Source organism: Pyrus communis, chromosome 9 (assembly GCF_963583255.1).
Source record: "Pyrus communis chromosome 9, drPyrComm1.1, whole genome shotgun sequence".
Classification (NCBI taxonomy): Eukaryota; Viridiplantae; Streptophyta; class Magnoliopsida; order Rosales; family Rosaceae; genus Pyrus; species Pyrus communis.
This window is the reverse complement of record NC_084811.1, coordinates 2,784,470-2,805,020: the sequence shown is the minus strand read 5'-3', so window position 1 is coordinate 2,805,020 and position 20,551 is coordinate 2,784,470. Positions and strand designations below refer to the sequence as shown.

General features: G+C 37.6%; 4 protein-coding genes across 9 annotated transcripts; 1 reads left to right on the top strand and 3 right to left on the bottom strand.

The window, feature by feature from the left end:
- Positions 1-209: 209 nt before the first annotated feature.
- LOC137745058 (E3 ubiquitin-protein ligase JMJ24-like) lies at positions 210-7,909 on the top strand. 6 transcript variants are annotated; one of them, XM_068484928.1, is made up of 14 exons: positions 210-381; positions 1,237-1,808; positions 2,178-2,320; positions 2,414-2,513; positions 2,643-2,775; positions 2,874-2,928; positions 3,399-4,086; positions 4,263-4,592; positions 5,158-5,586; positions 5,679-5,751; positions 6,339-6,424; positions 6,742-6,888; positions 7,034-7,104; positions 7,641-7,909. In XM_068484928.1, exons 2-14 carry the CDS (start codon positions 1,293-1,295, stop codon positions 7,738-7,740), a joined length of 2,871 nt encoding a protein of 956 aa, XP_068341029.1. In that variant the 5' UTR covers positions 210-381; positions 1,237-1,292; the 3' UTR covers positions 7,741-7,909. The 6 variants fall into 6 exon arrangements, with proteins under 6 accessions (XP_068341029.1, XP_068341026.1, XP_068341028.1 ...); XM_068484925.1 differs by having other exon boundaries at positions 1,233-1,808; XM_068484927.1 differs by having other exon boundaries at positions 1,221-1,808.
- Positions 7,849-9,270, bottom strand: LOC137745059 (psbP domain-containing protein 7, chloroplastic). The gene is made up of 3 exons (XM_068484931.1): positions 8,849-9,270; positions 8,388-8,619; positions 7,849-8,304 (listed from the first exon to the last, which is right to left on the bottom strand). Exons 1-3 carry the CDS (start codon positions 9,198-9,200, stop codon positions 7,992-7,994), a joined length of 897 nt encoding a protein of 298 aa, XP_068341032.1. The 5' UTR covers positions 9,201-9,270; the 3' UTR covers positions 7,849-7,991.
- A 1,664-nt stretch (positions 9,271-10,934) lies between these two features.
- LOC137745815 (zinc finger protein GAI-ASSOCIATED FACTOR 1-like) lies at positions 10,935-14,938 on the bottom strand. The gene is made up of 3 exons (XM_068485827.1): positions 14,395-14,938; positions 12,954-13,350; positions 10,935-12,021 (listed from the first exon to the last, which is right to left on the bottom strand). The coding sequence occupies exons 1-3, from the start codon at positions 14,621-14,623 to the stop codon at positions 11,076-11,078; spliced, it is 1,572 nt and encodes a 523-aa protein (XP_068341928.1). The 5' UTR covers positions 14,624-14,938; the 3' UTR covers positions 10,935-11,075.
- A 2,930-nt stretch (positions 14,939-17,868) lies between these two features.
- On the bottom strand, positions 17,869-19,360 carry LOC137745478 (uncharacterized). The gene is made up of 3 exons (XM_068485434.1): positions 19,174-19,360; positions 18,768-18,830; positions 17,869-18,677 (listed from the first exon to the last, which is right to left on the bottom strand). The coding sequence occupies exons 1-3, from the start codon at positions 19,358-19,360 to the stop codon at positions 17,869-17,871; spliced, it is 1,059 nt and encodes a 352-aa protein (XP_068341535.1).
- Positions 19,361-20,551: the final 1,191 nt, after the last annotated feature.

Below are 20,551 nucleotides of genomic sequence, written 5' to 3'. Positions count from 1 at the left end.
GAATTTGACAAATTAAACTGCTTATTATGTAATTTTACTGAACTCTCCATTCTCTTAATATAAAAATATGGATGTACTCGAAGAATTAAACAGGTATAGGCTTTGAGCCTCTAGAAGCTTAAAAAAATAAAATAAAATAAATAAAAAGTCTGGGTTTTCTGGTATAGTTTCACAGATGTCGGAGAATAGCCGGAAGAGCAAAAAGAGAAAACACAAGATAAAAGGTAAAATCGAAATTAAACCCAAACACAACACTAGAACGACACGGACAGCTAGAGAGAGAAAGAGACAGAGAGAGTCACCGTTTCCTTCCATTGAATTTATATGCTTCACTGCCTTCGTCCGCTGCCGTCTCAATGAAACCCTAATTTCAGCATTCAGGTACTTTCTCTCTCTAAAAATACCTCAAATTCTCCTTCTATGATCTGAATTCTGCCTGGAATTTTGAGCTCAGGAAATTCTGTCGTTGAAGAACGAAGAAACTCGATACGTGTATAAATTTTTCTCTACCTCTTGTTTGATCATAGGTTCCCTACTTAATTATAGTTTAATTATTCTCTCTTAATTTTGTTGCTTCTTGTTTGGTAGAATTAGAGTAGGTTTTAGCGTTGATAAGAACAAACACACAATTGAATTTGAATGGTTCAACTTTTTAATTGAGATTTTTCAAGTTTACTGTTTGTCAACAGTAAAATTTTAATTTTGAGGAAAAAAATGCAGGATTTGGGTCATTAACTTAGGGAGGGGAAGGGAGAAACTTTTTTATTTATTTATTTATTTATTTTTTACTTAAATACCGTGCCTTGGCGCAACGGAAAGGTTGCTAAAGACCAAAAGGTCACGGGTTCAAGTTGTGGAAACAGCCTCTTTGCAAAGCAAGGTAAGGCTGCATATGATAGACGTCACCCCTTTTAATTACGTTGCCCTGGCATTAGTGGTGACAATTTTATTGCTTGGCCCTTTAACTCAAACTGATCTGCAAGGATTTGAAAAACCGCATTAGAATTCACGGAACCTATGTATGATTCTAGGAGTTTAGTAGGGTAGTTTGTTGCTTTCGGATCTGTTTAGGCGAAAAAGCTTTAATTTTGTCGTAGGCACCATGATTCGGCTCGTGCATTGCCAATATTTGTGTGAGTTGACCAACATTGTTGCAAGCTAGTGTTTGTCTAATTCGTTGGAGTCTGAGGCACTCTTTGATGGAATTACATTGATTAAAGGGCTTTTTGTAGGTAGGTATTGCGAGCATAACACCATAAGCAGTGTAAAAGAACTGTGAAGAGATCGCTGTAATGGATCAACCACGTTTGGCCCTTGGGAATGGTGACGATAATGTCGGGATTCCGGATGATTTGCGATGCAAGAGATCAGATGGGAAACAGTGGAGGTGCACTGCCATGTCTATGCCAGATAAAACGGTATGTGAAAAACATTACATCCAGGCAAAGAAGAGGGCAGCTAATTCTGCAATGCGAGCAAATTTGAAAAAGGCCAAGAGGAAGTCGTTAGGTGAAAGTGATATTTACTTGGAGAGTAAGAGTGATGATTTGGATGTACCACTTGCTAGTGTGAAGTCACAGGAGAGAAAGTACATGGAGAAGGTATCAAAAAATCATTTTCGTTATTCACTTGAGAGACCACCCGTGAAGGGTTTATCCGTGCGTAATTCTCCAAAACCAAAGGACGAGATGGACTTGGAGGAGTATGAGGAAAATTGGAGGTCTAATAAGTCACCACCTGCTAATGCTTTGGACTCATCCAGGAACAGACCGCAGAGGAGTTTTGATGTTAATGCTATGACAGTTTCGGTATGTTGGTTTTACAATGTCTTCGCTGCATCTGTTAGTTTTTATAAGTTGATCTTGCTATCTATTGTTGCTAGTATAGTTTCCATACTGACGCATGACAAAGAGAGCTTTTTCCCCTGCAGGGTAATAATGCTCTGTAAAACGAGTGTGCTTAAATAGACAGTTATACTTGTTGATTTTTAGTACATTTCAGTATCGCTTAGATAGTTAGATTATAGTTCATCAACATCAAATGTAGGGATTCAAGAGTAAAGACTGAAACGTCCCATTTGCTAGTCTGTTTGTCATTCAGCTGTATGTTTCGATTTAGAATTGGATAATCACTACTTTTATGTTTTCTAATACTGAGGCAAAACCTTTATCTTGCAGGAAGACTCTGATGGAAGATCAGAATCCTCTGAAGAAACTGGTGGCCAAACTTGCCATCAGTGTCGGAGGAATGACAGAGAGACAGTCATTTGGTGCCTCAAATGTGATAGAAGAGGATACTGTGACAGCTGTATTTCAACATGGTGAGGTTGAGTGTCTTGAAAAGTCACAATACGCATATGTTTAAGTGATTCAGTTTCATGTCCGTACTGTGTATTCATGCTTTAACTTTTTAGGTACTCGGACATTCCATTAGAAGACATTCAGAGGTCCTGTCCGGCATGTCGTGGCACTTGTAATTGCAGAGTGTGCCTACGCAGAGATAATTTGGTAAAGGTAATTCATACAAAGGAGTCTTGAACTAGTTACATGATTGAGTTTAAATTTTCCGAAAACTTGTGACAAATTTTCTGTTGAGATGATCAGCTTAGGTGAATGAGTATTTCTGATGTTTCTGTTTTGCAGGTAAGGATAAGAGAGATACCAGTGCTAGATAAGTTGAAATATCTCCACTGTCTGCTGTCTTCAGTGCTTCCTATAGTTAAGCAAATCCATCAAGTACAATGCTTTGAAGTTGAACTGGAAAAAAAGCTTCGCGGTAAGATGATCTAATATGTTCATGGCATGTTGAATTCAATATCTTTGTGTGTCTTTTGTACATTGTTTGACCATTCTGTTTGCATATGTATTTTGCAGGAACCGATATAGATCTTGCCCGGACAAAATTGAATGCAGATGAGCAGATGTGCTGGTAATTCAATTACTTTACCCCTTCATATCATAGAATAATGTTCTTAATAAAAAAATAAGTATAATAAACTATTAAACATTTTAAATCGTGCCTACTCACGTGGTCCTACAGAGTTCAGGCTGTTCAGCCATGTTTGTCATAAATAAACTGACCCAAACTCCATATTCTCAATTTGATGGAACTATGTTTCTGTCATGTTTTTCATAAATAGAGCGATTCAAAATCCAGATTTCCCTGAAACTGAAAGAACTTGCTGTTGCCGTCATACTTGTTGTAAGGGGATAAACTAATCAAAACTCCAGTTTCTCCTGAAACCGAAGAAAACTTGATGTTTCTGTAGATTATTAGTTTTTGTTTTAATTTATTTTTGTGGATGTGTCTGCCATTTTAGGTCTATTTATTGCAGCTGTACTGTCACAAAAATTTTCTTCCTGTTCTGAAGAACATTTCCTTTTGATGGTTTTATGCAGCAATTTCTGTAGAATTCCCATCATTGATTATCATTGGCACTGTTCCCGCTGCGCGTATGATCTCTGCCTTAACTGTTGTCGAGATCTTCGAGAAGCATCCATGCCTGGTGTTAAAGGAGAGGTGGTAGAGAATCAGATTGGTGAGGATAGGCGAGAAAAAGAAACCAAGGTGGAGCAACCAAAATCGTCCAAAGTCAGTGTAAATTTAGCAGACAAGTTTTCCAACTGGAAAGCCCACAGTGATGGAAGTATCCCTTGCCCTCCAAAGGAGTATGGTGGCTGTGGCCATTCATCATTGAATTTAAGCCGTATCTTTAAGATGAACTGGGTTGCAAAACTAGTAAAAAATGCAGAGGAAATGGTTAGTGGCTGTAGAGTTAATGATGCTGTCAATCTAGAGAAAACTGGGCTTAACGATCCAAGACTTAGCCAGTATGCTCATAGAGAGGATAGCGATAATTTCTTGTACTGTGCTGCATCTGAAGATATCAAATCTGATGGGATTGGCAGTTTTAAAATGCATTGGCATAGGGGTGAGCCCATCATTGTTAAGGAGGTGTTTGATAGCTCATCAATTTCAAGCTGGGATCCAACGGTTATATGGAGAGGGATTCGGGAGACCACAGATGAGAAATTAAAGGATGAGAACAGAAGGGTGAAGGCCATAAATTGCTGTGACTGGTCTGAGGTTCGCTCTAAACGGCTATTTCTTGTATTTACCTCTATTGCCTTTCTTTCCTCCTTATATTATGTATCAGCTGTTTATAACCAACTCTTGTTGTAATGAAATAATTCTTTAGTTGATTTGTAATATATTGTGTTGTAAAACCTAAAGTATACCTCTGTGCTTTGACATGATGGCAGGTTGATATTGAACTTACTGAATTCATGAAAGGCTACTCTGAGGGAAGAGTTAATGAAAATGGTATGCCAGAAATGTTGAAACTCAAAGACTGGCCTTCTCCTAGTGCATCTGAAGAGTTTTTATTATATCAGAGACCTGAATTTATCAGCAGACTGCCTTTACTTGAGTATATTCACTCCAAGTTTGGTCTTTTAAATGTTACTGCAAAACTGCCACACTATTCTTTGCAAAACGAGGTTGGACCTAAGATTTTTATTTCTTATGGGACCTATGAGGAACTTGGTAGACACGACTCCTTGACCAATCTCCATTTCAACATGCGTGACATGGTTAGTTGTTCTTCATTCTTGTTGACTTATTGCCATTGATGTTGAAGTTGCGAATCACTTATTCTAATGTAGATTTTGTTTTTGCTTTGCTTTGCAAACATGGCTTTTAATTTTGTAATTCATATGTTTGATGTAAGACGATATACATTTAAATAAAGGGCTGTCATGGACCACCATGGACTGTTGATGGAGTTGACCACATAGTGAAGTAAATGTGATCAACTCTGTCGAGGGGAGTCATGCTTTTATGCTGTGCAAGTGAAACCTCCTCTACATGTGTGCATATTACATACACACACACTCACGTGCACACATAAAGCATTTTTTGGTACTATGATGTATCCATGTCAGAACATTTAGCTAATGGTATGCAATTTTGTGCATAAGTATTGGTGCAACTGCAACATTAAGTTTAGGTATTAAACTTAAGACCTTGATATTTTTTTTATATCTTTGGCGTTGGATTGTTTTGATATGGATGAACATTTGATTTGCATGTTTCATGAACTAATTTTTTATCTGAATCAAATAAACATATTTTCACCTATCAAACTGCTGTGGTCAGGTATACCTGCTGGTGCACGCATGTGAGGTAAAGCTAAAAGGTTTGCAGAAGACAAAGATTGAGAACACACAAAAATCCTTCGAGGAATCTGAGGTTGAAGAATCATTCGGGGATCTTCAAATGGGTATGGGAGAGGATAAAAGGTCTGATGTATCACTTCTTGGTCAGAATGTGGAGAATGAATATGGGGCAACGTTGGCCTCAGATAAAGATGAGAGTACGGCAGAGCATGGACATGAATCCACTCCTATGGTTGAAGATGACACCGCCAACTGTGAACAGTCAGAGAGAGACGGTAAAGATGTCTCTGAAAAAATTCATATGGGAGTTCTTTGGGATGTTTTCCGTCGACAGGATGTTCCAAAGCTGACTGAGTATTTGAGAATACATTGGCAAGAATTTGGGAAGCTCAATGAAACAAATATTTTTGTAAGTTTATCTCTGAAGTCTTTAATACCTGTACCTTTCCCCAATTGGCTTGCATACCATGCAAATAATTGATACTACATTTTGGATATCAGGTAACATCACCTCTTTATGATGGGACATTGTTCCTGAATGGGGATCATAAAAGAAAATTGAAGGAGGAATTTGGTAAGGATGACTAACTATATCCCTTTTCTTTATTGTGTAGAGAGAACACCCACCCACACCCTTCCCTCCTCTTTTTTTTTTTATACATTTCCCACTAAGATGATTTAGGGAAAACATTCTGTTGATAGTTATGCTAGTAGCCATCCATTGTACCAATTTCTGGTGTACCATTTTGGTTTAATTAGCAAAAATCCTCAAAATGTCCATGGGCAAGTTGCAGCTGTCTACTCTGCTACTGTTTTTTACTGGATTTCCAGGTCGTTACCATGACTTCTGTTGAAAATTGAAGAATGCACATGTTTCGTAAACAGAAACATGTGTTCTTTGAATTTGACTTTTACAATTGAAGTCAAATTGACTCTGGCTGAACTATATTTGTGAATTCCCTGTTCTGCAAATTACTTCACACACCGCGACCTGCATTTCTAACTGGTTACTGGTCTATACTTCAGTGATAATGTACTTCATTTTACTTTTTGTAGTGCATGTGGCTGTGATCTTGATATTTAGCATTCTTTGAGATTTTCAGCGTTCAAGTTATAAAAATTCTGAACTTAATACTTTTGCTTTTCTTCCTGTTTTATCAGGAATTGAGCCATGGTCCTTTGAACAACATTTGGGGCAAGCTGTTTTTATCCCCGCTGGATGCCCTTTTCAAGTCAGAAGTCTTCAGGTAGTTTTCTTTGTAGCTAAATTAATATTTTTGAGGTACCAATTCCGGGTTATTGAATGAAATTGTGAAGGGTTTAGATTGGCTTGACAAGTAGTTTATTTAAAGTGTACAATTCTACTTGCGTCTGAACTATTTTTATTTCTTGGTCGTTCGAGGATGTCACGTAGCAAAACAATCTGGCTCTGTTGCTTGAGATTTTGTTTGCTCTTCTATGCATATTATTCTTTTCTCTGGGACATTAGATATCCTAAATCTTTAGTGCATTTATTTCTAGCATATAATCCAATAAGTCATACTCTTTATGTATTTTTTTTCAGTCAACTGTTCAGCTGGGTCTTGATTTCTTATCTCCCGAAAGCCTCAGTGAGGCTGCACGACTAGCTGATGAGATTCGCTGTCTTCCAAATGACCATGAAGCAAAGCTACAAGTGTTGGAGGTTGGACAACGGAAATTTTCCTTAGAAGTATTCCGTGCCTTCCTTCTTTTTCCTTTTTTATTTTTTATCAGTTCTGGAAGTGTTGTGCCCTATCTTGTCTGGTGCGCTAATCTAGACTAGACTTATTTCTTTTGCTGGTATTCTCAATTCCCGCGGTTGGGTTCTAATGCAGGTAGGAAAGATATCACTTTATGCGGCAAGTTCAGCCATTAAAGAGATTCAGAAGTTGGTACTCGATCCAAAGTAAGCAAATCAAACATTATATTCTTCTTATTGCTTTTGTTGATGTTCAATCCCGCATTTTTATCCATTAGGAAAAACAAAAGGGAAGTGTTATTGACACTCCAAAAATCTCATTCTACACTCCTCACGATTGTATTTTTCTTTCCTAATATAGAAAGTTTGGAGTGTAGAATGAGATTTTTGGAGTGCTAATAATAATTCCCAAACAAAATTTATACAAAGATATGTGGCCACTTGCATTGTGTTCCGCTGGCATCGAGCTGCCTTATGTGCATGGATTGAGGGAAGTGTAGGGCAGGGGATAATATAACATTAGTAGATTCTAATTTGAACTGGAAATTGGAATTGGATTTCTCTTCCCTTGCACATGGTTCACCATATTAAGTAGAGGATCCGAGCATTGACAATGGGGTAGACCGAGGTTTTCCTGGACTACTCTTAACCTTCCAAGCTTTGTTTTCATTTCTTTTTGTAAATATTAAGGCCTTTTCGTTCTAGACAAATTTAAAGGCTTCTGCTTTATGCTTCTGCTGCAGACTTGGAGCAGAACTTGGATTTGAAGACCCAAATTTGACCGCGGCAGTTTCTGAGAATTTGGAGAAAATGACTAAACGAAGACAGATAACTTGTGCTTGATTCCGTCTGCACGGTTTAGATGAAGAAAATCTCATTTGAGGCGTGGCTAGACGCCTTGACGTGTTTTCGATGTATAAATGTGCTTATATGCTGCACTTGAAGAATTTGTCGAACAACAATGTAGCACGTGTGCCCTTAGTTAATGAAAAAGTGAGAGTAAACGCCAACACTTCACAAAGTTTTCTTCTGTATCCTTGTGATTGACGACCCGAGAATTGCCGAACACGAAATGGCAATGCACTCTCTTCATATCAAGAGGTGAGGCTAAACGATTCAGCAATTCTATGGAAGTCGGACTTCACATCCGGCCATGCTGATTCCGGTGCCTGAGCATTAAGTGTAAACAACCGACCACCACGAACGCAACATACTGCGATGTTATGCCGGTGAAACAAGGGGCTCTCAACTCTGAATTCAAGCTCGTAGTATTTAACATTGCTTGCACTATCCTCCCTCAATTTTGATTCGATCAAAGTTCCCTGGATGTCGGGGCGTTTGCCGGATCCTGTGACGGTCCTAACCACGGCTTCTCCTACCTCTTTTGGTCCTCCAAATGCTTCAATTCTACGAAAAACAACGTCAAAAATCAGCTGCAAATCGAAATGCCATGAAGGTGCAGAAACCATAAACTTCCTTCATTTGCTTACTTGAAATCAAGAGCAACTGGCGACACAATGACGCTAACATTGAGCTCGCCGGTGGTCGCGGGCGGGCCAAATGCAACAACGGGTTCACTGACATTTCGTCGGCGGCCATCGGTCCTGGATTTGGTATTGAAGTTCAAAGGAGGAGGATCAAGTGATCTTTCAAATTCCTTTTTCTCTGCTGCTCGATACAGAAGTGTTTGATCTCCAACCCAACTTGCTGGGTATATAAATTCTGCCACGTCCAAAATTAATTCAAAAAAAATTAATTCATCAATTTATCTAAACGCAAAATCAGGTGATTCAATTTAGACGCTCAATATTGACATGCTGACATACTCTTTAATACATGTTAGACACCCAACTGCACTAGAGAGTGTGTCAGCAAACGTGTCAGTTTTGTGTGTCCAAATAACTTTATCGATGAAACTACATCAAACATGATAGCATAATACATAACTGACCAAATCCTTCATTTGTGTCAATGCACCTACTGTAGCCTCCTATGGGATAAACCACATCCAGCTTAAGACTCCTACTACTTTCCGGCGACAACCCGAGAAGAAAACTTGTGACTCCGAGAAAATCAGCACCAAGAGCAACCACAGAAGCTGTCCCTAAACCGAGCAGAAGCCGCCTCCTAAACCCGGATTGTAGTGAAGCAAATTGGTCCGCCGGAGGCCTTTCTGCCCGGGTTATTGTCACCTCTCGCAAATCCCTTTTCCGGCAGCCGGAGGACGGTGTGATTATGCATATCTGGTTCAGGTTGAGGCATATATGTTTGCATGCATGAAAGTATTGTGGCAATGCCGGCATTGTCTTATCTTTTTGTTGAAGCACTGGTGCCGGCTTATTTAGTTCAACGCAGGTTTATCCAAACGAGTGGTTGCGGTAGAATTAGTACTCCCTTCATATTTCTAAAACTCGTAAGGAGCATTTTCAACAGTTGCCTTTGGGCAAGGGAAATGGCAATTGCCCAAAACACCTCCAGCGGGCCAAAAAAAAGGGCCAGTGGTGGGCCAAGTCATGCCCGTCCAAATGCCTGTGCAATTTAAGCTCGGCCTTCCGTCAATAGCTACGGTTGATGTCCGCATGATGTCAGCCACGATCTTTTTTTTTTTTTTTGCAACTGGCGCCTGTAACCCGCGCTTGGAATCAGGATGCGAGCTGACAAAACCTGCAACAATGGGCCCGCTGGAGCAAGTCCAACAAAAGAGCCTAATGGTTGTGGATTTTCAACGATAAAAAAAATTTGAAAAAGTTTTTGTTATACACGTTTTGGTGTGTCGGAATAAACAGTAAGAAAAATCAAACAGTTAGAATTAATTCGATCGTTAAAAAAAAATGAAAAATGAAAAAAAAAAGAAGAATTTTATTTTATATATACCCAACCATCTTCTTCATTTCTCCCACTACAACTTAATATTTATTTTTCCTACAAACTCCTATATTTGTTTTCTGACTTTCCAAATCTGTTTTGTTACCCAAAAAAAAAGAGAGAAAAAGAGTGATAGGACAAATTGATCGATCATGGAAGATGTTGCTTAGCTTGGGGCTTGTGTGCGTGTTTGCTCATCACCTAATCACAGGAAATGAGATGAGGATGCAACAAATGTGGAACAAGATTCATGCACAATTTATTGGAAAATGATCCTCTCCGGATCCCTTTCTCTTAATCCACCAAATCAATGAATCTGTGTCATTGAAATTTGATCCAACGGCTACAAACAGGGGCCCAATTTAAAAGTTATAATAACTTCAGCCATTGGATCAAATTTCAATGGCACGTATCTATTGATTTGGTGGATTAGGAGGAAGGGATCCAGAGAGGATCGCTTTCCCAATTTATTAAGCATATTCAAGGCACATCTCGGTCCAAGCAATCTCTTTCGAGTAGGTTCAAACATCTACACAAAGAGTTGAAATCTTGACAAGAAGCCCTCACAAAAGCAGAAGAAATTTTATTGAAGTGGCACTAGTCTAGCCAATGAGGTAGTAACAATATATTATTAATTAATTTTCAAATATAATTAAGTAAAATTTAGGATTTTTCCCTAAATTTTCACTCTAGTTTAAATTTCATCCTCGAACTAAAAATTATTTAATTTAGGTCCTTAAGTTTGACAAAATGTGTAGCATCGGTCCCTCATGTTAGCTTCTGTTAAATTTTTTTGTTAGTTTGTTTATGTGACACATGTATGGGTCACACATATGTAATTCTATAATTAAAAATTATTTAATTTGGGATCATTCAGTTATTCATATAAATCAAATAAATGGATGATTCATCATGAGGATGCTACTTGTTCCCAAAGCCATCTATCTATCTGGTTGATGCATATGAATGGCTAAATGGCCTCCATATTGAATGATTTTTAATAGATATGATATTTGGATGATGATAAAGAGAATAAACAGTTCCGATAAGATGTTCCTATGATAAAGAGACATTACATGTAAATGAAGAGACAAGTAGGTTTCTCATGGGAGAACAGAAGCATTATAAATAAATATATATTAAAAATAAAAAATAAAACTTGAAAAAGAAGATCAATCGAAACAATTCATTTACTAAAACTAAATTTTATGACATGGAGATCATAGCATCTAAAACCTAATAGTACAAAAAGTAAAACTTAAAAACTACACTGAATCAGCCATCTCATTCCTTCATGATGAAACTGATCATGATCAGCCAAACCTTTGCATTATTAGGTGATCATCATCATCAAATTCTCCAAACCCCAACTGATCTTGTTGACCATGTTGTTGTTTCTGCTGATCATGAAAATTTTCTGGTCTATTAATATCACCCGATCCTCCAAGCCCTAAAAAGTCAACTGTCAATGTATCACCACTACCCACATTACTAGCACCCCTCAACCCTATTTTATTTGGAGTCCCATTGTTTTCATGTTCCATGTTCTTCAAGAAACCATTGTTCTGATGATGATCGAATACCACGTTAAATATCCCCATTTCCGCACAATTAGCGCTGAAAAACTGTGGCGAGGTCTCTAATTGCGGAATGTTATGATCTCTCTGCTGCATAAAGTGGTTCATGTTGTACCCACCAGTAGTTGTACCATAGGTTGAGGGTGCCATGCTTGTTATGGTTGTACTACCAGGGTTAGGGTTAGGACCACCACTCAGAGTTGCACCCATTTGAGCCGCTTTTTGTAGCAGTTGCGTGGCGGATAAGTGGCCTGATGAGCTGGGGATGAGTGATTGACTGTGCCGGCCGTGATTTAATTCGAAGAGTAATGACGATGGTGATGGTGATGATGATGAAGTGTTGTTGTTGAGGGATCTCGGTGACATGTTTAAGGGTTTTGCGGGTATTGGGAAGGGTCGTTGGGTTTCTAGGGTCAAAGGGGTATTTTTGGCATCAAAAATATGATGAAATTGACCAGATGTAGTAATATCTGATCTTGCTGATGGTGGGTTATCGGTGATTTTGTTGTTGTTCATGGGCATTGATGTGGGGATGATGAGCTCACTGTTGGAAAGTTGGCCTTGTTGTAAGTTTGGTGCTCCCATAGTATTGTTGGACATTAGTACTACTCCTTGGTTTCTTGCGTTGTTCTCTTCAGCTATGGTATCACAAAAAGCTCTGTGGGTGATGAAGCTATCTCTTCTGCACAATATATAGACAGCCAATAGTAATCGTAAGCTAAACTGTATAAAGTTCATTTATGAGACTCAATTCAGACATATTTAACAAAATGAAAACTGTGTGCCGTCTAATTTATTATTGCTATAAGCCAAAAAGCACTACCTGTTAAGGGAAACAATAAACATAATACGTCTCTTGATTAATGGCCGGCGTTGTAGAGGACAGACAAAATTAAACAAGATTAATGTCTTAAGTACCATATACAATTATTCTATTGCATAGAAGGTTTAATAACAAATGTTTTTTTTAAATAAGAATGCTTAGAACTTTCAATAATAAATTTTTGAAAGATTAGTTTCAGTCATTCAAGTTGACAATATTAACGATATATAAATATATATATATATATATGTATGTATGTATGTACGTTAATTTTAAATGTTCATGCATGCACAAGCGGCACAACTTATCTATCCAAAACGTCTGTCGTCGTAGTTGTTCAAATTGTGTAATTATCGAGAACACTTTTGCTCACCACTGTAATGTATACTTTTTATACACCTGATTATTTGTTATGTGACCTTTTACTTAATTCTAGTTAACTTTTATATTAAATGTTTTTTTTATTATTATTTTGAAAAAAAATTAACCAAGATTCATGTGACAAAAGATTAAGCGTATGGTAAGCATACATCAAAGTTTAGGATGGTGAGCAAAAATGCTCCCGTAATTATATAGACATTACTATAAGTTTTCTCTATAAAAATGCTAAGGAGACTCTCTCAAAAGTAGGATTTTCCATGGACTCTTTGTCATCTCACGTTTAACGTTAATTCCCGTGCAAACACTATAAAGTATTGTGCTAAAAATATGAGGTGGTAAAAAATCCATAGATAGTCTCAAGTTTGAGAGAGAGCCCCCTTAACAATTCTCTTTCTAGAATACTAATTTACCTGGAGAAGATGGTTCCACAGTCACATTTGTATTGTCTAGTACCACAGATCTTTGAATGAGCTTTCCAGTCCGATTGCACCGCGTACTTCTTGGAGCACTTCTCACATTTCCACTTTTTCTCACCATGCTTCCGGCAAAAGTGCTTTTTGATGCCCGTAAGATCCCCGAGTGCCCGCGATGGACCGTGATGGACGCAGGAGGGTTCTGGGCAGACATAGACTCGCTTAATGATTTCACTGCTTGTTCTTTGCTTAAGCTTCCACGGCAAGTTGTGACCTCTTCTGTGCAATTGGAGGTTTTGGTCCCTTTGGAACCCCTTCTTGCAAATTTCACACACAAACCGGTTTGTGGCCATCAGGGTCTTTGGTGATAAGGCAATCACTTCAGCACTTGGGTCTGCATTTGGATGGAGTTTTAAACAATTAGTACATATGTTTGAAATTAATTAAATTAGCATTTAGAAGTGTAAATGCATTAAGAAATTTGGAGCATTTTTATTGTGGATGGGGAAGCTTAATAGTAAAAGACTATAAAAAAAAAACACTCGATTACAAGGCAGATTTGATCAAGACAGAAAATCGTCAGCAACACGAGGGAAAGGGAAATGAGATGGTTCGCAGACAACTGAGAATGTATTTATGAAGATCTTTTACTTGAAATAGTTGAGCGCACAAATAAAGAAACAAAGGAGGGAGACCCTAGTCAAGGCAAAACCAAGGGTATACATCATTACTGATTGAGATCCACTTCGGATCTCACACTCAGGAGTCCATAAATTGAATAATTCGGAGCGTTCAATCAATCCCCATTAGCCTATCTCACTGACCCACCTTACACACAATCTCTCTCTCCAACACCCAAATGATGACTCTCACTTGAACGCTTTGGATTGCTTAATCCGTAAGCTCCAGAATGTGAGATCCGGAGAGAATCTCAATCTCTTTATTACAATAATCGTAAAACACTGAACCAATAATTGAACCCTTTCAAACTACTCAGAGATATATCAATAAGATATATAGTTCATGTTTTGTGACCCCATCAATATTTTTTTTGTCTGGAAACAAAATAATCCACGGCTCTCCTTCAAGAACTGAATCAAATCTGTTTGAAGATAGCTAGCTAGCTAGCTATCTAAGAACTAAATAATTGAACTAATTATTAAATATATGCAAGCATGCATATTTTGACCAAAAGGATACATAGAATGAAGATTATTACTCATAGACCAAACTCGCGAAAATAATTAGAAGATAAGAATAACATGTATTGAAGAAATTAAAATGAAAGTTTTTTAAACATCTATGAAGCTCGATTAAGCATATTCAAGTTACAAAAGATTAGGCGAGCCATACTACACATCACGGTCCTGTCTGCAGCTGACAAGCAGACTAAATTGGTGAACGTCAACAGAAAAGTAAGAAGTTTGAATTGATCTACCTGGAGTTCCTGGTAGGTTTCTTTTCTTCTTAGCCGGTGGAGGTTGCTTTTGTACTTGAGCAGTGGAGATACCATTGCTATCGATATTAGTTGTTGGAAGGAAGGAGTTGGAGCCATGGAAGTTTGCATGGTGATTTAATAGCTCTTGTTGTTGCTGTTGAACTTCTTCTCCGCCTGTATTTCCTGAAGAGAAGCTCCCAGTAGCTGCACTACCTGCGATATTTGACATTGAAGGAAGATAGATTTTTATTCACTCTTGTTTGTCTTACTTCCAAACTCTCCTTTGTTTCTTTCCCCACTTATCTTGTTCTTGGTGCTCTCTCTCTCTCTCTCTCTCTCTCTCTCTCTCTCTCTCTCTCTCTCTCTCTCTCTCTCTCTCAAGCAAGGCTATAGCTACTACTTCAAAAATTGATAAATTAATGAGAAACTGAACAGAAAATATGGGATTTTTTGAAGTCTAGAGAAGACAAAACCCAGAAAATTCTCCTTCAATTGTGGTGAAGAGAGTTTTTGTTGGCATAATATGAACACAAGAACCAGGTCTTCTTTTGCCCCTAAACTGTTATCTTTGACGTAGATTATATATATGCCCCTAAAAGTAACTTTGTTGATTTTAATGATATTACATTTAAAGGATGCCATCCTCACACTTCCTTTTATCTTCACATATTATTTGTTAATTTTTATTATTTGATTCTCTTTGATTCATTTAATTCGACAGTTAAAAATTAAAAATATTATATAAAAATGTTCAAAATATTAATATAAGTAGAAATATTAATATGCTAATTTACAAAAATATCAATATATATATATAAATTTATATAAGTTATCTTCCATGAAAATTATAAAAATTTTGATTTTCCTGTATCTTATCAATACTGGCTAAAGTTTGCATATCACCACACCTTTTCTATATATGGATTCTTGATTTTTGAAATATTTTAATAAAAAAAAATCGACAATTCTATGAATATTTTAAACAACAATGAAAATTAAAAAAAGAATGCATGAATAGTATAAACTTTTTAAATAATTCGGGCAGTGGCAGACAAGGGCTTCTCGCCGAGAACTTGTCCGTTTGTGTTGTGAGGAGATTTATTAATAAAGGAATTTTTGTTCCCAAAAGGTCAATTTCAATGAGACAAAACCACAAGATTGCCACTGCACAATTAGCCGCCTTAATGGGCAAAAGGACCACACTACCCTAACGCTCACGGGTGGGCGCTCTGGACGTGTTCTACTTGAAAAGGACACGACATGAACACAAAAATTCTTATTGACGTGGCACATGGTGTAGATCACGAGGTCAATTTGTCAAGGGGTATTTTTCATATCAAAGACAATTGATGGCCATTTTGGTCATTCAACGTGGCCTGCTTCAAAGGTGATAGGTTTATGACGTGTCGTCAACCCACTATCGTGGTAGTAAACAAAGTAGATTAGTAGACACGAGAACCCTAGAATTGACCAGCTCGTAGCATAAACAAGAATGTATGATTGTTGAATCGTTTCAATGGATATTTTTTTTGTTAAACAAAGGGGTTGATTGTTGAATCTTAGTAGCATCGCATGAAGCTTGAATCAATTCACCGAGAAGATTATCTATGGCATCATGTGATATCAACTATACAGCAATTACTGAATCAGACTCCACCGAAAGATGTTGAACTCATTTATTTCAACCTCCAAGTAAGTTGTAATCCCAAAAAAATGCCCCAAATTTCAGCGTTGAGAATCTCTCTACGCCCTAGATTAACACAAAACCCAACATCCCAAGCTTCAAAAGAAAACATAATATGGGAAAATTTTAGTGGACAAATTTTAGTAGATGCATAACCAGGTATTAGCTACAAAAGAAAAACATAACATGGGATAAATTTTATACCTTATATAAATTGGAGAAAAACTTATGCTGAAGTGTTTCATATCATTCGTAAAGTACCTCTCACAAAAACAAAAACAAAACAAAAAAAAAAAAAATCAGTATTTTTATTTCACTAGACCTTATACAATTTTCATTCGATTTAAGAGTACGTTGGCCGGATCAGAAAACCCTCCAGAGTATAATCTTTTTCTCTCATATAGATAAAGGATTGCATGGAGATAGAGCCGTACTTTTATATTAAGGTTTAATTAGTTAATCATCAATTCTTTTTGGTTTGAGAACGATCGCTGGTGATGAAACAAAACTTTTAATAGGGCTCAAGTTTATGATTTCAAATATTCCATTTTTTAAAAGGTGCATTCTATTACTTTTGATCTTTACAAGTTTTTGTTTTATGAAAGTTCTTTAAAAAGGTTGAATGTTACTGAATATAACAACCCAGAAGGGAGATAAGTGTACGAAAATAGATATGAACGCCAAATCTCAACCGTACGTTCTGCAAGTGCTATGCAGCTCAGCTTGCTTTTTGGTCAAAATTCAGCTACGCATGCGGATGATGGGACTTTTGCATGGCCACGGATTTAGTTAACTGTTATATCTTTATTTGAATTTTCTCTGCATTTTTTGTTTGTTTTCCTTTTTAAAGTTATAATTAATGATACTTGGATATTTGAAACTGCAGCCATGCATGCGAGTCTCTGTTATATGTGCGTACGATCGCCGCCAAATTCAGTCCATCACATTATAGAGGACTACATTTGGCTCGTTATGCGATGAGAATGACTTGCAGCAGAAATGTGCTGATAACGTATTGTTTAATGCTAACTAAATAACGTATAAGCTTTATCTTATCCAAAACTAAACCTAAGGTTTTTGCAATCTTAGTCGCTAGCCCCTTGCTCCAACTTGGGGTCAGCTGCAATCACTCCCCACCTTCCTCCCAGCCTCACTCTCCCCTTCCCTGACCCTCTGCCAACCCATTCATTGCTTTTATTCCATTCAATCCCTCCCCCTTGCCAATGTCGTCCCTCCCCCCCCTCCGGGGTCTCCCCTTTCCCTACCCTTTCTTAGCTTTTATAGTGCCTCCCCTCTTCCCCTCCATAGCCCTTTTCCACCATTTTGTGAGTAACTCGTCCTTGGCTGTGTGCCTTTACCCAGATCCAAGTCATTCCCATTTCAAGGTTCCTCAAATTGAGGCTGGTTTGTGGTTTGGGAAGGTTTTGTGGTTGTTGATGGTTGGTTCCACTTCCATCAGCTTGTTTCCATGGCAGTGACGTTCCCCTTAACCGATTTGGTGGTTGCACATCCTTGCACATTTAGATCTGGCAGACATGCTGCCTGAGTGTTCAAATCTGACAGCGTCGCTGTCTTAGGTTTGGTCTTGGTTCATGACCTGCTCACTGAGATGAGCTGACTTGTGGTCCTTTCTTAGAGTAGTGGTTGATTTCGTTGCCTTGACCTACAGTGGCGAAGCCAGGAATTGACGGAGGAGGGGCGAAGTTAAAAGATTGCAAGGTTCAAAAGAATAGCAACAACCAAATCCTTTTATATAGTAATGTCTTCCATAATTTATCAATACAAACAAATTACAATTGTTGCCGGCGATGTTTCATATCATGAAAACGTTGCATAATAGGCTCATTATCAATAAAAGCAAATACATCTCTCTCAATGTAAACAAATATGCTATCACTCAACCATTTATCCCCCATTTTGTTAAGCAATGGTGTTTTCACAATCTTAATAGCAGAAAAAGCTCTCTCTACCAAAGCGGTTGCAACCGGTAACACCAAAGTCAATGCAATAAGCTTATACACTAACATATAGCTTGCACACCTTCCGGTCTTCACCAACTCCTTTGCAAGATCACCAATTCCTCTTAATGATGAAAACTCACTATGCATCTTCATATCGTGAATGTAATTGTCAAGTTGATTTGGAAGATTTATGAGGTCCATATGATCAAAATCTTGAGGATAAAGTTGGGCTATACGAACAATTTTTGCTTTGTCAAAAGATGCAAAATTATGCACCGGACTCAAACATGTCATCCAAAGAAGCAATTCGGTTTCGGTGTTTACCTCATCAAAGCGATCATTCAATTCCTTTAATTGCGTATCAAGGACTTGAAAATAGAGGTCCACACGATAGTAATGGAAGTTTATGAGTCTTTGAGCTTTACGCCTTGATTTTCCGGGTACGAAATGCAAATCCTCCATGTTAGGAACAACAATATCATGATCTTCACAAAACTTTTGTACATCATCAAGCAAGTCCCCAAAATCATCATCTCTCAAGGATTGTAGTCTTTGCTTGCATACTTCCACTAACGCCATCGCATTCACAATATCTTGATCTTTCTTTTGTAATGCTTGTGATAACTCGTTTGTAATTCCTAATATCAGTCTCATCAAAAAAAGGTGAAACACAAAATCAAAAGTTTGTATGTCATGGAATAACTTTTGTATGTCATGGAATAACTTACTTGCTTCTCCAAAATTGTCTTGGTTGGTATCATCTTTAATCCATTCAAGCACCTCCACCATGGCTTCAAACATGACAATAATACTCACTATAGTACCATAATGTGAGTTCTTATGTGTATCACAAGGACGCATGAGACTACTCTCTTGATTTAACCCTCTACCCGTTTCAAGATCACCAATATCAAGAGTTTTCTAAATTTGTTCTAGTTGTTTCTCTCTAAATACATCACGACGCTTACATGATGATCCAATAGTATTGACCAAGATACTAACATTGTTAAAGAAAATGGCGACACCGCTTTGCAACGGCTACAAGAGCTAGTTGAAGTTGGTGTGCAAAACAATGAACATAAAATGCTTGAGGATACTTGTTTAAAATCTTTGTTTTAAGGCCATTTAGCTTACCTTTCATATTGCTAGCTCCATCATAGTCTTGTCCCCGTAACTTAGACATACTCAAATTTGTTGTAGCAAAGAATCTCTTGATAGCCTCTTCAAGCGAGCTACTAGTTGTAAAGGTGACATGTTGCACACCCAAAAACTTTTCAATTGCTTCTCCTTTTTTGTTCACATAACGCAATACCACCACCATTTGCTCTTTAGTTGAAGAATCAAGTGATCCATCAACCAAAATAGAAAAAAATGCACATTCCATATCTTTAGTGATTGCATCTATAGTTTCAATGGCACAAGCACGGACAAGATCTTTTTGAATATCGGAAGAAGTATACTTAAGATTCTTGGGAGCATTCTCAAACACAACTTTCCTAACTTGCTCATTATGCTTGGAAAGAAATTGCATAAGCTCCAAATAATTACCTCTATTGCTTGATTTGAACGATTCATCATGGCCACGAAAAGGCAAACCTTGTCCCAACAACCATCTTGTACACTCAAGTGAGGCATTCAATAAAGTACGATAATTAGTGCGAGCTTCATCAATTTTTTGATATACTATACTCCAACCACTTAAACTTATCAAACCAACTGATGATAAAACATCTTTTGTCACTAACTTTTCTTGGCATGATGTGGTCTCTAGGTTGGCAAGGATCATTTCGGAGATAATGTCTACGAATTGCTTCACGATAATTAGGTGGATAATCAAGCATTCAACGTCTATGTCCAGGGCCTGCAGGAAGATTAGCCAATATTTCATCCAACTCAGTGGCCTCACTTTGTTGTGACCTACTAGGAATATTCGAAGGAGAACTTCTTGGAATATTTGAAGGAGGACTTCTTAGAATATTCGAAGGAGAACTTCTTGGAATATTTTACCCTAAAAAATAATTTCATAATTTCATATCAATAATCAATAACCAATAACCATATTAGTGCATTAAGTGCTTTACTATATGATTCTATACCAATTAAACAAAATTCATTTTAAATAATTAATTAGGGTTAGGGTTTATAAATTTAGGAATTAAAAAATTTACCTAAATAGTGGGTTTGATGGTTGGAAGCTAGGCCCTGGTGGTGCTGCTAAGTGATGATTGGTTTGATGCCAAATGGTGCTGCTGTGCTAAGTGCTGACTGGTTCCGTTCCGTTTTCTACTTCAAAAGGGAGAGCAGCAGCTGCACTTTGCTGCTCTGATTGGAGGATGAAAAAGGGAAAACGACACAGAGAGAAGAAACTGAGAGATTGAATGAATGGGGGACACGTGGTCCCCCCATATAATTTTTTTTTTCTTCTTCCAACTTATCAAAACGACGCCGTTTCATTTTTTCTTTTTTCTTTTTTTTTTTAAATTTTTTTACCAAGACCAAAACGACGTCGTTT

What these genes read in the sequence shown, in the direction of transcription:
- LOC137745058 (XM_068484928.1), top strand. Translation starts at nt 1,293, where the DNA reads ATGGATCAACCACGTTTGGCCCTTGGGAATGGTGACGATAATGTCGGG. An exon ending in ATTTCAACATGCGTGACATG is followed by an intron (nt 4,593 to 5,157) that starts GTTAGTTGTTCT and finishes TGCTGTGGTCAG; the next exon opens with GTATACCTGCTGGTGCACGC. An exon ending in TCAATGAAACAAATATTTTT is followed by an intron (nt 5,587 to 5,678) that starts GTAAGTTTATCT and finishes TTTGGATATCAG; the next exon opens with GTAACATCACCTCTTTATGA.
- LOC137745059 (XM_068484931.1), bottom strand. Translation starts at nt 9,200, where the DNA reads ATGCCGGCATTGCCACAATACTTTCATGCATGCAAACATATATGCCTC. An exon ending in TGACACAAATGAAGGATTTG is followed by an intron (nt 8,620 to 8,848) that starts GTCAGTTATGTA and finishes TGGACGTGGCAG; the next exon opens with AATTTATATACCCAGCAAGT. An exon ending in CCAGTTGCTCTTGATTTCAA is followed by an intron (nt 8,305 to 8,387) that starts GTAAGCAAATGA and finishes TGTTTTTCGTAG; the next exon opens with AATTGAAGCATTTGGAGGAC.
- LOC137745815 (XM_068485827.1), bottom strand. Translation starts at nt 14,623, where the DNA reads ATGTCAAATATCGCAGGTAGTGCAGCTACTGGGAGCTTCTCTTCAGGA. An exon ending in AAACCTACCAGGAACTCCAG is followed by an intron (nt 13,351 to 14,394) that starts GTAGATCAATTC and finishes ATCCAAATGCAG; the next exon opens with ACCCAAGTGCTGAAGTGATT. An exon ending in TGTGGAACCATCTTCTCCAG is followed by an intron (nt 12,022 to 12,953) that starts GTAAATTAGTAT and finishes TATATTGTGCAG; the next exon opens with AAGAGATAGCTTCATCACCC.
- LOC137745478 (XM_068485434.1), bottom strand. Translation starts at nt 19,360, where the DNA reads ATGGTGGTGGTATTGCGTTATGTGAACAAAAAAGGAGAAGCAATTGAA. An exon ending in TGGAGCTAGCAATATGAAAG is followed by an intron (nt 18,831 to 19,173) that starts GTAAGCTAAATG and finishes TCATGTTTGAAG; the next exon opens with CCATGGTGGAGGTGCTTGAA. An exon ending in AGACAATTTTGGAGAAGCAA is followed by an intron (nt 18,678 to 18,767) that starts GTAAGTTATTCC and finishes GACTGATATTAG; the next exon opens with GAATTACAAACGAGTTATCA.